This window comes from Rana temporaria, chromosome 2 (genome assembly GCF_905171775.1).
Source record: "Rana temporaria chromosome 2, aRanTem1.1, whole genome shotgun sequence".
In the NCBI taxonomy this organism is placed as follows: domain Eukaryota; kingdom Metazoa; phylum Chordata; class Amphibia; order Anura; family Ranidae; genus Rana; species Rana temporaria.
Window position 1 is genome coordinate 8,349,195 of NC_053490.1, and position 14,752 is coordinate 8,363,946.

Here is a 14,752-nt window from a genome sequence, read left to right on the forward strand (position 1 = left end):
ACGATCCTAGAAAAAATGGCAGCGAAACGGAGACAAAGATTACAGGCGGTGTTTTTCGACAGATTCGGCGACCTGTCAGAATTTGTAACGGAAGTGACGTTAGGTCGCTGCCATCTTGGTACACCCCGCACTCGTCCACAGTAAGGATAAAGGGAGAAAGAGATATGCGGACATCTTGTTACACCCACCGGAGGCTACAGAAAAATGGCTCCGGAAATGGAGACAGGTAGATGTCATATTTTTCACCATATTTTTGGGATAATATATTTCTGGAGGTTTCCATATGTGCTTCCGGTCTCCAGCAAAATGGCTGCCAGGATTTTTATCCAGAGTGACTGGGCTCAGAGTCTCAGGTGATTGTGGGGAAATATCAGGGTGTTATTATTATTATGATGGAAAGTGTGTGTAAATATCAGGGTGTTATTATTATGGGATATCACATGATGGGGAGTGTGCTGTGGATGGGGGAAGGGGATAAGTTGAGGTCTTGCATGTATATGAGCGCTTTGTAAGCGTTTGCTTACTTTTTTTTTACCACAAAGTGGCGAATACCAGCCCCCTGTATTTGCCGTTTTGCTCCTGGGAGTGTCCATCTCTTTTTCTGTTTTCCCGTGGTGTATTGGAAGGGTCGCTGCACCTCAAAGTGACGCTCGCAGTCCGAAGTCGCCAGTTGCCTCTTTCCGTAACTCTGAAATGTAAAATACATTGAAGTAGTGCTGAGCGCTCAGGGTTCAGTGACGCGTTCTAGCGAGGCCGTGAGACGTCACCCAGGAAATGTGTGGCTTGTGTTGGTGCCCATAGGGCCTTTGTTTACATTTAATATGGCAGCCGAAAGGGAGGGGGGGGGGGGCGATACACGTTAAACAAAAGCAAAAATTATACCGCAGGTCGCGTTCAATGGGGCGGTACCGCCACCAAATGTAACCCTTTCCAGCGAATGAAGGTGCAATGGCCTGTAGTGAACGCAGCTGCAGATAGGGCCGGCCCTACCATGGGTCCCAGTTAGGGTTGCCACCTCATCCCTTTAAAAAGGAACACATAATAATTACACAGGTTCTGTGGCTAATTAAGGAGGTAATTAGACTCATTTGGTGCCTTTCCTGCATTAAATTAACCTCAGAACCTGTATAATTCATATGTGTTCCTTTTTAAAGGGATGAGGTGGCAACTCTAGTACCAGTGGGTCCGTTGGACCCGACAGAACCTTGAGAGGGGCAGCAAATTGAACCACGGCCACCTCTCCTTCGCTTTTATTTATCCAGCAAATTGACGGCCACATTTTTTTTTCCAGCAGTTTTGTGTGTCATGATGACAACTGCCCCCCGGGCTGCTCCTTTACTACCCTAGCCTGTCTATATACTACCTAGCCTACCTTAGCCTGTCAATATACTTTACTACCCTAGCCGGCTCCTATACTACCATAGCCTGCCCCTTTACTACCCTACCCTGCCCCTTTACTACCCTAGCCTGCCCCTATACTACCATAGTCTGTCTATATACTACCCTAGCCTGCCCCTATACTACCCTACCCTGCCCCTTTACTACCATAGCCTGTCTATATACTACCCTACTTTGCCCTTATACTACCCTACCCCTTTACTACCCTAGCCTGTCTATATACTATACTACCCTAGCCTGTCTATATTCTATACTATCATAGTCTGTCTATATACTACCCTAGCCTGTCTATACTCTACCCTAGCCTGCCCCTATACTACCCTAGCCTGCCCCTATACTACCCTAGCCTGTCTATATACTACCCTAGCCTGTCTATATACTATACTACCCTTTCCTGCCCCTATACTACAGTTGCCTGTCTATATACTACCCTAGCCTGTCTATATACTATACTACCCTAGCCTGTCTATATACTACCCTAACCTGTCTATATACTATACTACCCTTGCCAGTCTATATACTACCCTTGCCTAGGGTGACCACATTGCCAAACTACCATTCAGGCACACCCCCCTTCCCAAAAATCAGCTTGTGCTGTAGACAATCACAGCACAGTGATTGGACACAAGAGGCAGGATTTATGATTTCTCCAATCACAAGCAGGGGGCGGGGATTGTGCTCTTTCAGGCATTCCCGGCCAGGGCAAGTACTTTCAGTGAGTAAAGCAGTGATGTGGCGGCCTTTTTTTGGGGGCATCAGATTGGCCCGGGGGGTCAGTTTCATTCCGGGACACTGTATTGTCCTGGAGTGAAGGTGCCCGGGACAGACCTGCAAAATGCGGGACTGTCCCTGGCAATCTGGGACACGTGGTCACCCTACCCTTGCCAGTCTATATACTACCCTAGCCTGTCTATATACTACTACCCTAGCCTGCCCCTATACTACCCTAGCCTGTCTATATACTACCCTAGTCTGCCCCTAGCCTGTCTATATATTGTCCCTATCCTGTCCATATACTACCATAGTCTGTCCATATACGGCTCTAGCCTGCCCCTATTGTTTTTTTTTTATTATTATTTCTTGCATGCCCCCCTTGGATCTACAGCGACTGCACTTCCAGGTGCACTTGCCGCTTAGTAAACCAACCCCTTTATCTTTAGTTAACCACTTGTGGAATGCCCACCCGCAATGTACTGCGGATGGTAGGCCAGTGCAGGCAAATCAACGTACTGCTTCCGGGTTCAGTGGGTGTGGCCAAACTGCTCTTGCAGTCATTATCGACCCCTGCAGCCCCCCCCCCCCCCCCCCCCGTGATGTCAAACCTGCCACCCGCACAGCAATAGAATTTGTGTGAGACTCTCTCGGTTACTTGGGGAGCCGCACACTGTCTGAATAGTGTGTCTGGGTTTCAGGCCTGTCCGGGTGAATCCTGGACAGGTGGCAACCCTACTCTAAGCGGATGTCTCAGTCCAGGATGTTGATGGTGATAGGTGTGGAGCCTTTCTGAAATAAGATCCTGTGTCTGTATATTGTGACATAGAGTTGTACAGTTACTGACAGGTCCTCTTTAATGAATGTTTTCTTTTCTTTTAGGAAGGTGGAAGGAGAGGCCTGGCTGTCCTGTAAGATTGCAGGTAATTCGTCTGTGAGCGGAGAATCCCCCCCCCCCCCCCGTACTGTATAGGAAAAGATATGTGCTAAAAGACATCTTTATTTCCCTCTGATCCCTGTGTGATCCGAGGGGAAGTTCCCCCGCCCCACGTCCTCCTCCCACCTACAACCTCCTGGGAAATGTCACAGCTTCCCGGAGGCTGCAGGTCCATTGAGACGGCTCATTGCTGCTCCTGCATGTGCACCGGGAGCTGGCGTGTCCAAGGTGACGGGGCGAGGACAGCGCCGCATCCCTGGACAGGTAAGTGACTTTTTTCCAATGTCAGCAGCTACAGTATTTGTAGCTAAAGCCTTTATTTTCCTCTAGAGCAGCGGTCTCCAAACTGCGGCCGGATGTGGCCCTTTTCTTGCCTTTATCTGGCCCTTGGGGCTCGATTCCATCCAATGACACCAACGATGGGGCATCATTCCTGTCACTGGCACCATCAATGCAGCTCTATTCCTCCCACTGACACCATCAAAAGGGAACCATTCCTTCCACTGAGAGAAACAATGGGGCACAATTCCTTCTATTAACACCATTGATGGGGCACCATTCCTCTCATTGACATGGAAAATTTCCTCCCACTGACACCAACGATGGGGCACTATTCCTTTGTTTCCTCCAACTGACACCAGGGAACTATTCTTTTCACTTGCATCAACAATGGGGAAATATTCCTCTGACTGACACCAATGCTGGGGCACGATTCCTCTGACTGACGCCAATGATGGCGCACGATTCCTCTGACTGACACCAATGATGGGGCACAATTCCACCCACTGACGCCAATGACGGCGCACGATTCCTCCGACTGACGCCAATGATGGCGCACGATTCCTCCGACTGACGCCAATGATAGCGCACGATTCCTCCGACTGACGCCAATGATGGCGCACGATTCCTCCGACTGACGCCAATGATGGCGCACGATTCCTCCGACTGACGCCAATGATGGCGCACGATTCCTCCGACTGACGCCAATGATGGCGCACGATTCCTCCGACTGACGCCAATGATGGCGCACGATTCCTCCGACTGACGCCAATGATGGCGCACGATTCCTCCGACTGACGCCAATGATGGCGCATGATTCCTCCGACTGGCGCCAATGATCCAATGATGGGGCACGATTCCTCCGACTGGCGCCAATGCTGGGGCACGATTCCTCCGACTGTCGCCAATGCTGGGGCACGATTCCTCCGACTGTCGCCAATGCTGGGGCACGATTCCTCCGACTGTCGCCAATGCTGGGGCACGATTCCTCCGACTGACGCCAATGCTGGGGCACGATTCCTCTGACTGACGCCAATGCTGGGGCACGATTCCTCTGACTGACGCCAATGCTGGGGCACGATTCCTCTGACTGACGCCAATGCTGGGGCACGATTCCTCTGACTGACGCCAATGCTGGGGCACGATTCCTCCGACTGACGCCAATGACGGGGCACGATTCCTCCGACCGACGCCAATGACGGGGCACGATTCCTCCGACTGACGCCAATGACGGGGCACGATTCCTCCGACTGACGCCAATGACGGGGCACGATTCCTCCGACTGACGCCAATGACGGGGCACGATTCCTCCGACTGACGCCAATGACGGGGCACGATTCCTCCGACTGACGCCAATGACGGGGCACGATTCCTCCGACTGACGCCAATGACGGGGCACGATTCCTCCGACTGACGCCAATGACGGGGCACGATTCCTCCGACTGACGCCAATGACGGGGCACGATTCCTCCGACTGACGCCAATGACGGGGCACGATTCCTCCGACTGACGCCAATGACGGGGCACGATTCCTCCGACTGACGCCAATGACGGGGCATGATTCCTCCGACTGACGCCAATGACGGGGCACGATTCCTCCGACTGACGCCAATGCTGGGGCACGATTCCTCCGACTGACGCCAATGCTGGGGCACGATTCCTCCGACTGACGCCAATGCTGGGGCACGATTCCTCCGACTGACGCCAATGCTGGGGCACGATTCCTCCGACTGACGCCAATGCTGGGGCAGGATTCCTCCGACTGGCGCCAATGACGGGGCAGGATTCCTCCGACTGGCGCCAATGACGGGGCAGGATTCCTCCGACTGACGCCAATGACGGGGCAGGATTCCTCCGACTGACGCCAATGACGGGGCAGGATTCCTCCGACTGACGCCAATGACGGGGCAGGATTCCTCCGACTGACGCCAATGACGGGGCAGGATTCCTCCGACTGACGCCAATGACGGGGCAGGATTCCTCCGACTGACGCCAATGACGGGGCAGGATTCCTCCGACTGACGCCAATGACGGGGCAGGATTCCTCCGACTGACGCCAATGACGGGGCAGGATTCCTCCGACTGACGCCAATGACGGGGCAGGATTCCTCCGACTGACGCCAATGACGGGGCACGATTCCTCCGACTGACGCCAATGACGGGGCACGATTCCTCCGACTGACGCCAATGCTGGGGCACGATTCCTTCGACTGACGCCAATGACGGCGCCCACGATTCCTCTGACTGACGCCAATGATGGGGCACTGCCCCCCCACTGACACCAAAGATGGGGCATTGTTTACTCCCACTGGATGCCAGGACATTTTCTATTCCCACTGGCCACAGTCTGACCCCCCATAAGGACAGTGAACTGGCCCTTTGTTTAGAAAGTTTGGAGACCCCTGCTCCAGAGTAAAAATCCTATTTAAGCCCCGGGGGTAAAACTGTGGCTCAACCACCTGCTTTTACTGCCATCTGTGCAAACGACCCCTTACAAACAGATAAAAGAAATCATTGGTGTCACGCTTCTGGCTCTGCCAAGTGGCGCTGGTCATAGGACTATGACACTGTCAGATGGGAGGTCACTCAGCCGCAGCTCAAGGAACCCCTAAACATTACCCCTGGCTGGGATTGGCTGATCCAGAGGGGATCTATTCATTGATACGTCTTCTCTGCCACACTGGTTTTTATAAAGTGTACCATTCACGCGAGCTCTTAGGGTTTGCCGCTGCCCTTCTGACTGTGGATCTTACCCCCCTTCTAGGTAAACCCACCATCTATGGGAGTGTGAAGTGCGATGGAGTGGGCGCGGATGGAGTCCCCAGCATCACTTCCTCGGAAGAGTTTGTCGTTCACGAGATTACAAAGGTAAGTGTCATCTACTTCAGGGCTTGACAAATCACGGGCGCCAGGTCGACATGGCGACTAGAAATGGTGTCCTGGCGACTTGGCTTGGAAGGTGGGCAAAAAAAAAAAAATTGTTTTTTTTTGTTAGCTGGCGCCATCTGGTGGTGAGCCGTTGGTATTACAAGTTATTACCACCAGATGTGTGAGCTGGCGCCATCTGATGGTGAGCCGTTGGTATTACAAGTTAAGCATTACAAGTTAAACAGCAATTCTAATGTCATTTTTCACTATTTTCACTACCATCTCCTTCCCTCTAATTAGAACCCCCAAACATTATATATATTTTTTATCCTAACACCCTAGAGAATAAAATGGCGATCGTTGCAATACTTTCTGTCACGCCGTATTTGCGCAGCGGTCTTACAAGCGCACTTTTTTGGGGAAAAAATTACACTTTTTTTAAATTAAAAAATAAACCAACAGTAAAGCTAGCCCCATTTTTTTTTTAATATTATGAAAGATAATGTTACGCCGAGTAAATTCATACCCAACATGTCACGCTTCAAAATTGCGTCCGCTCGTGGAATGCCGACAAACTTTTACCCTTTAAAATCTCCATAGGCGACGTTTAAAAAAATCTACAGGTTGCATGTTTTGAGTTACAGAGTAGGTCTAGGGCTAGAATTATTGCTCTCGCTCTAACGATTGCGGCGATACCTCACGTGTGTGGTTTGAACACCGTTTACATATGCGGGCGCTGCTCACGTATGTGTTCGCTTCTGCGCGCAAGCTCGTCGGGACGGGGTGCGTTTTCTGGCTCCTAACTTTTTTAGCTGGCTCCTAGATTCCAAGCAAATTTGTCAAACCCTGATTTACTTGCAGATCTCCAGTTGGCCAGGCAGTATTTGATAGACTTGGATTTAACCCATTTCGGAAAATCTGACCGTTTGTACGCTCCTTCGGACAATTGTTGTCGGATTTTTCGCCTGACAAATGTGGGATAACACGCATGCTCAGAAGCAATGCTCACCATAACGCAACATTAGCAGGAGTTGCCCCAAAGATGGCGCTAAAGAGCTGAAAAAACACATAGTTTCGTGTTTGTTGGCTGACAATTCTTTGTCGTTTTGTATGCAGGACACGTTCATGGCCAACGCCTTTCGGACAAAGGTCCTACGCTTTGTCTACAGATAATCCAATCGTGTGTACGAGGCTTTAGGACTGGGGAAGGCCGAGTAAAAAATGTACCAAAAAACAAAACAAAAATAGTGCGCCCCAGTCTAGTGCATTATCTTGGTAAACTATGAATAAAGGGGTGGATTCAAGAAGCAATTGCGCCTGTGTAACCATAGTTACACAGCGCAATTGCTTACTTGCCCCGGCGTAACGAATGCTCCTGATTCAGGAACCTCGTTACGCCGACTGCAGCCTAAGATATGCGCGGCATAAGGCTCTTATGCCACGCATATCTTAGGCTGCATTCTTGCGATGGCCGCTAGGTGGCGTTCCCGTTGTGCTCAGCGTATAGTATGCAAATTGCATACTAACACCGATTCACAACATTGCGCGAGCCCTGCGTACGCAATTTACGTCGTTTACGTACGGCGGTTTTCGCGCAAGGCTGCCCCTATTAGCAGGGGCAGCCCATGTTACGTATACCCGTCGTTCCCGCGTTGCGAAATTTGAATTTTACGTAGTTTGCGTAAGTGAATCGTGAATGGCGCTGGACGCCATTCACGTTGAAGCAAATGACGTCCTTGCGACGTCATTTGCCGCAATGCACGTCGGGAAAGTTTCCCGACGGAGCATGCGCTCTACGATCGGCGCGGGAACGCGCCTAATTTAAATGATTCCCGCCCCCTACGGGATCATTCAAATTGCGCTCGCTTGCGCCGGGCATTTTGCCGGCGCGCCCGCGCAATTTACGGAGCTTATGCTCCGTGAATCAAGGGCAGCGGAGCAAATTTGCGGGGGCGCAGGGCAAAAACGTTGCCCTGCGCCTCCGTAAATAATGCGCAATTCTACCTGAATCCAGGCCAAAATGTACACAATTTGTTATAGACAAGAAGCCAAGTGTATGTCGGCTCATCAACCAATCCAAAGACGTAAGATCCAATGCACATGGGAAGAAATCTCTTGGCTCTAATTGGGCTAACGTGTTTTTCAGGGAGAGGTCCCGTCCTCAGGAGATGGGCTCTGATGAAGAGGGGACTCCCCTTGAAACGTGTTAGCCGTGGGCTGCTGTGCCCTTTTTTTTTCTAAGAGGTTTGAGTGAGGCTGGCCATCATTCTTCCAGAAAGACTGAGGACATCTTGTGGCGGAGAAGAAGTACAGCAGGGAACGGCTCTGAACATGAGAATCCAGCAAAAGCGTCCTTTTTATTTTTTCATTTTTTTAATGTGTTATTCATTTTTATTGATAAAGATTTTGTTGTAAGTTCACAGGAGCAATTTCCCTCGTATTCTGCAGTACATACAGTACAAAAAAAAAACATCAGAAAAAACTGGGGAAAACTTATTGAATCCAGTATAAGCCGAGGGTGTCCCTGTGCATGCCCCACTGTGCCCATTCCTCACTGTGCCCATGTGCATTCCTCACTGTGCCCATTCCTCACTGTCCATGTGCATTCCTCACTGTCCATGTGCATTCCTCACTGTGCCCATTCCTCACTGTGTCCATGTGCATTCCTCACTGTGCCCATTCCTCACTGTCCATGTGCATTCCTCACTGTGCCCATTCCTCACTGTGTCCATGTGCATGCCTCACTGTGCCCATTCCTCACTGTGCCCATTCCTCACTGTGTCCATGTGCATGCCTCACTGTGCCCATTCCTCACTGTGTCCATGTGCATGCCTCACTGTGCCCATTCCTCACTGTGTCCATGTGCATGCCTCACTGTGCCCATGTGCATGCCTCACTTTGCCTCACTGTGTCCATGTGCATGCCTCACTGTGCCCATTCCTCACTGTGTCCATGTGCATTCCTCACTGTGCCCATTCCTCACTGTGCCTCACGTTTGCCTCACTGTGTCCATGTGCATTCCTCACTTTGCCTCACTGTGTCCATGTGCATTCCTCACTTTGCCTCACTGTGTCCATGTGCATTCCTCACTTTGCCTCACTGTGTCCATGTGCATTCCTCACTTTGCCTCACTGTGTCCATGTGCATTCCTCACTTTGCCTCACTGTGTCCATGTGCATTCCTCACTTTGCCTCACTGTGTCCATGTGCATTCCTCACTTTGCCTCACTGTGTCCATGTGCATTCCTCACTTTGCCTCACTGTGTCCATGTGCATTCCTCACTGTGCCCATTCCTCACTGTCCCTCACTTTTGCCTCACTGTGTCCATATGCATTCCTCACTTTGCCTCATTGTGTCCATGTGCATTCCTCACTGTGCCCATTCCTCACTGTGCCTCACGTTGCCTCACTGTGCCTATGTGCATGCCTCACTGTGCCCATTCCTCACTGTGCCCATTCCTCACTGTGCCCTTTTGCATGCCTCACTTTGCCTCACTGTGTCCATGTGCATGCCTCACTGTGCCCATTCCTCACTGTGCCCATTGCTCACTGTGTCCATGTGCATGCCTCACTGTGCCCATGCCTCGCTGTGCCTCACGTTGCCTCGCTGTGCCTCACGTTGCCTCGCTGTGCCCACGCCTCGCTGTGTCCACGCCTAGACTGACGTTTAACGTGAGAATCTATGGATTTCTTTATTTTGCAGAAAACCTTGTGGATCTCGTGTCCTGCTGAGAACGCTTCCAGTAAGTTCCTCTCCCCGTATACCAGCTTCGCAAGGATCCATAAGAAAAGTGTAAGAGAGAGTTTTAGGGGAATTTTATTATATATATTTTTTTTTTCCCTTCTTTCATTTTTAGTTTTCCGGTTATGGATGCCGTAATGACAGGAAGTGCCTTGATGTCACTTCCTGTGTAAACACAAAGCGGAAGCATTACATTGCCTTCTACATTTGGGCTCTTATGTAGCAGAAACCCAAGAGCCAATTATTTAATTGTGTCAAGACTCCACTCCTCTCCCTCCTCACAGGACAGAGCCGTTGGCTCCTGCTGCTGCCAATCAAATCCTGGGAGGCGGGGGCGAGTCTGAGCCGCGCTGTCTGTGTCTATAGACGCAGGAAACGCAAGAAACGTGGCTCAGTATCAAGCCTGCATGAGTGCGCCAACTTCCTATCGGGGGGGCACTTGAAGTGGAGTCCTGAGCGCCGGCGGGGGACCCCAGAAGAGGAGGATCAGGGCTGCTCTGTTCAAAACCATTACACAGAGCAGGGAAGTATAACATTTAAAAAAGCGCGAGCTGTCATAGTACATTGGCTCTTTAACCACTTAAGGACCCCTTCACGCCGATATACGTTGGCAGAAGGGCACGGCTGGGCACAATCACGTACCTGTACGTTGACTTTAAGAGCCCAGCCGTGGGGTCACGAGCGCGCCGGCACACTCGCGACCCGGTCCGAAGCTCTGTGATCACGCCCGCGGACCCGATCGCCGCCGGTGTCCCGCGATCGGTCACAGGAGCTGAAGAACGGGGAGAGGTGAGTGTAAACAAACCTTCCCCGTTCTTCTCTGTGGCAGTGTCACTGATCGTCTGTTCCCTGATATAGGGAACGACGATCAGTGATGTCACACCTACAGCCCCGCCCCCCTATTGTAAGAATCGCTCCCTTAGGGCACACTTGACCCCTTACCGCCCCCTAGTGGTTAACCCCTTCACTGCCATTGACATTTTCACAGTAAACAATGCATTTTTATAGCACTTTTCGCTGTGAAAATGACAATGCTCCCAAAAATTTGTCAAAAGTGTCCGAAGTGTCCGCCAAAATGTCGCAGTCACAAAAAAAAAATCGCTGATCGCCGCCATTACTAGTAAAAAAAATTATTAATAAAAACGCCATAAAACTATCCCCTATTTTGTAAACGCTATGGCCCAGATTCTCGTAGAAGTTACGTCGGCGTATCTCCACATACGTTGTCGTAACTCTGAGTGTGAGGCGTCGTATCCATGCGCCTGATTCTTAGAATCAGTTACACATAGATTTGTCTTAGATCCGACCGGCGTAAGTCTCTTACGCCGTCGTATCTAAGTTGCATATTTACGCTGGCCGCTAGGTGGCGCTTTTGTCAATTTACGCGTTGAATATGGTAATGAGCAAGATACGCCAATTCTCAAACGTACGTGCACCCGGCGCATTTTTTTACGTCGTTTACTTAAAGGCTTTTTTCGGCGTATAGTTACCCCTGCTCTATGAGGCGTACCAATGTTAGGTATGGACGTCGGAACAGCGTCGAATTTTTCACATTTTACGTCGTTTGCGTAAGTCGTCCGTGAATGGGGCTGGAAGTAAGTTACGTTCACGTTGACTAGGCATTGAGCGGGCGCAATTTAATTTGAAAAATCAACGTGATACTGAGCATGCGCGTGCATGCGCCGTTCGTTAAAATCATCAATCACGTCGGGTCATGATACATTAACATAAAACACGCCCACACTAGCCTAGTTTGAATTACGCGGGCTTACGCCGTATCAGATACACTACTAACTTAGAGCGGAAAATGTTTCTGAATACGGGACCTGCCGCTCTAAGTTACGGCGGCGTAGTGTATCTGAGATATGCTACGCCCGCCTAAAGATAGGCGTTTGTTTAGAGAATCTGGGCCTATAACTTTTGCGCAAACCAAAAATAAGTAGAAGAATACGTATCGGTCTAAACTGAGGAAAAAATACTTTATTTTTTTTTTTTTATATATATTTTTGGGGGATATTTATAGCAAAACTTTTTTTATTTATATATTTTTGTTTATAGCGCAAAAAGTAAAAACCGCAGAGGTGTTCAAATACCACCAAAAGAAAGCTCTATTTGTGGGGAAAAAAGGACGCCAATTTTGTTTGGGAGCCACGTCGCACGACCGCGCAATTGTGATTTAAAGCGACGAAGTGCCGAATCGCAAAAAGGGGCAAGGTTCTTTAACCTGCATAATGGTCCGGGTCTTAAGTGGTTAAGTGAAATATCCTTGTTTTACCGTACACTTCTGTCTCCCTCACAGGTCACATGTCTGGATATCTCCAGCGGAGGGGGGCTCGGTGTGTCCGCCAGCACTGATGGGTCAATGAAGGTCTGGCAGACCAATAATGGAGAGACCAGGGTAAGGAACGGGCGTGAACTGTTGGAATTGGGCTGAGTTGAAGCAATGTAGAGCTCGGTGTTCTTCCTTAATATGGATTTGGAAGTCCCATCATTCCTGCCATAGCATGCTGGTATTTGTAGAGGGGGTGCAGCTGGAGAGCCCTAAGGCCCCATTCACACCGATGGCATTTATTGTGCTTTTTGCATTTTGCAGATTTGCGCTACAGTCCATGTAACATGGTTTTCTATGGAACGTGTTCTGTAGTGCAAATCTGCAAACAGCACTAAAAATGCCATAGGTGTGAGTCCAGCCTGAGTTACCCGGAGATATTAATATGTAAACCTTTATCAGAGCTGCACGGCTCCGGACAAAATAAGAATCGCCATTTTCTGGCTGCTTTCACACGGAGGCGCTACAGCGCTAAAATAAAGCGCCTGTAAAGAGCCTCTCCTCTTACTCCAGTGTGAAAGCCCGAGGACTTTCACACTGGAGCGGTGGGCTGGCAGGACAGTAAAAAAAAGTCCTGCAAGCTGCATCTTTGTAGCGATGTAGGAGCGGTGTATATCAATGGGCGGAGCCACCAAATGGAGGGGGGGTTAAAAGCGACCCCGCTAGCGGGCGAAAAGCAGCGCAAAAAAGACGGTAAAGCGCCGCTAAAAATAGCGCTGCTTTACCGCCGATACCTCGGTGTGAAAGCAGCCTTAAGATCACGATTCTTGCGGCGTAACATAATATTTCTTATACAAAAAAATTGGGCTAACTTTATTATTTTATTTTTTATTATTCTCCAGGGTGTGTGCGTAAAATATATATGTGTGTGTGTGTGTGTGTGTGTGTGTATATATATATATATACCGTATTTATCGTGGTACACCGCGCACCCCTAAAGTGGCCCCCAATCCTGTGGAAAAAACGTTTTTTTGTACTTACAGTTTTGGTGTCTTGTCCGGCGTCCTTCTGCGGCTTCGGGTGTCCTCTTCGGCGGGTCCGGCGTCCGTCTTCGGCGGGTCGGGTGTCCTCTTCGGCGGGTCCGGCGTCCTTCTGCGGCGTCCTCCCCGCTCGTTTCCCACCACGAGTTTGAATACTGCGCCGGCATATACCGAGCGCAGTACACTCGTGAATCTTCGGGCAGGCTCGGCAACTGTCGCGCTGACGTCCTGTACGCTCAGGACGTCAGTGCAAGAGGCGCCGAGACTGTCCGAAGATACACGAGTGTACTGCGCTCGGTATATGCCGGCGCAGTATTCAAACTCGTGGCGGGAAAGCGGGTATCGGCGTATATATCGCGCACCCACGATTTTGCCCTGATTTTCAGGGCAAAATAGTGCGCGGTATACGCCGATAAATACGATATATATATATATATATATATGTATGTATGTATGTATGTATGTATGTATGTATGTATGTGTGTGTATATGTTTGGGGGTTCTAAGTAGTTTTCTACCAAAAAATAATTATTTTAACTTGAAACCAACAAGTGTCAGAAAAAGGTTTAAGCGTTTTGTGTGTGGGGCACCATCGTTTTTTTTTATCCATCCGTGAAAAAAAATAGAACATGTTTTACATTTTTCCTATGGATAAAAAAACGATACAAAAAAACGATCGTCTGTATGGAAGTCCATCGGTCAAAGATCCACGCATGCTCAGAATCAAGTCGACGCATGCTCGGAAGCATTGAACTTCCTTTTTCTCAGCAGGTCGTTGTGTTTTTTACGTCACGATATACGTCGGCAGAATGGCACAGGGACGTATATATATACGTCCCCTTTATGAGCCCAGCCGTGGGTCGCGAGCGCACCACTGGTGGCGCACTCGCGACACGGTCCGAAGCTCCGTGACCGTGGGACCCGCGGACCCGATCGCTGCCGGTGTCCCGCAATCGGGTCACAGGAGCTGAAGAACGGCGAGAGGTGAGTGTAAACGCACCTTCCCCGTTCTTCTCTGTGGCAATGTCAGTGATCATCTGTTCCCTGATATAGGGAACGACGATCACTGACGTCACACGTTCAGCCCCGCCCCCCTACAGTTGGAAACACACATGAGGTCACACTTACCCCTTAGCGCCCCCTAGTGGTTAACCCCTTCACTGCCATTGTCATTTTCACAGTAAGCAGTGCATTTTTATAGCACTTTTTGCTGTGAAAATGACAATGGTCCCAAAAATGTGTCCGCCATAATGTCGCAGTCACAAAAAAAATCGATCGCCGCCATTAGTAGTAAAAAAATAATTATTAATAAAAATGCCATAAAACTATCCCCTATTTTGGAACCGCTATAAATTTTGTGCAAACCAATCGATAAACGCTTATTGCGATTTTTTTTTTTTTTATTTTTTTTTTTTTATAGGTAGAAGAATACGTATCGGCCTAAACTGAGGAAAAACGTTTTTTTTTTATATCTTTTTTTGGGGATATTTATTATAGCAAAAAGTAAAA

The 14,752-nt window shown here is 49.5% G+C and overlaps 1 protein-coding gene across 3 annotated transcripts in view; it reads left to right on the forward strand.

Annotated features, from left to right (window-relative positions):
• The first annotated feature begins 149 nt into the window (after positions 1-149).
• PAAF1 (proteasomal ATPase associated factor 1) overlaps positions 150-14,752 on the forward strand; it is a 43,637-nt gene continuing 29,034 nt past the window's right edge. For 2 of the 3 annotated variants that reach the window (XM_040339803.1, XM_040339805.1), the window contains exons 1-5: positions 150-226; positions 2,992-3,032; positions 6,090-6,193; positions 9,896-9,985; positions 12,234-12,332. In XM_040339803.1, the coding sequence (XP_040195737.1) occupies positions 165-226; positions 2,992-3,032; positions 6,090-6,193; positions 9,896-9,985; positions 12,234-12,332 (396 nt within the window). In that variant the 5' untranslated portion in view covers positions 150-164. Of the gene's footprint in view, positions 227-251; positions 354-2,991; positions 3,033-6,089; positions 6,194-9,895; positions 9,986-12,233; positions 12,333-14,752 lie in introns of those variants that run through there. The other variant, XM_040339804.1, reaches the window with a different exon arrangement.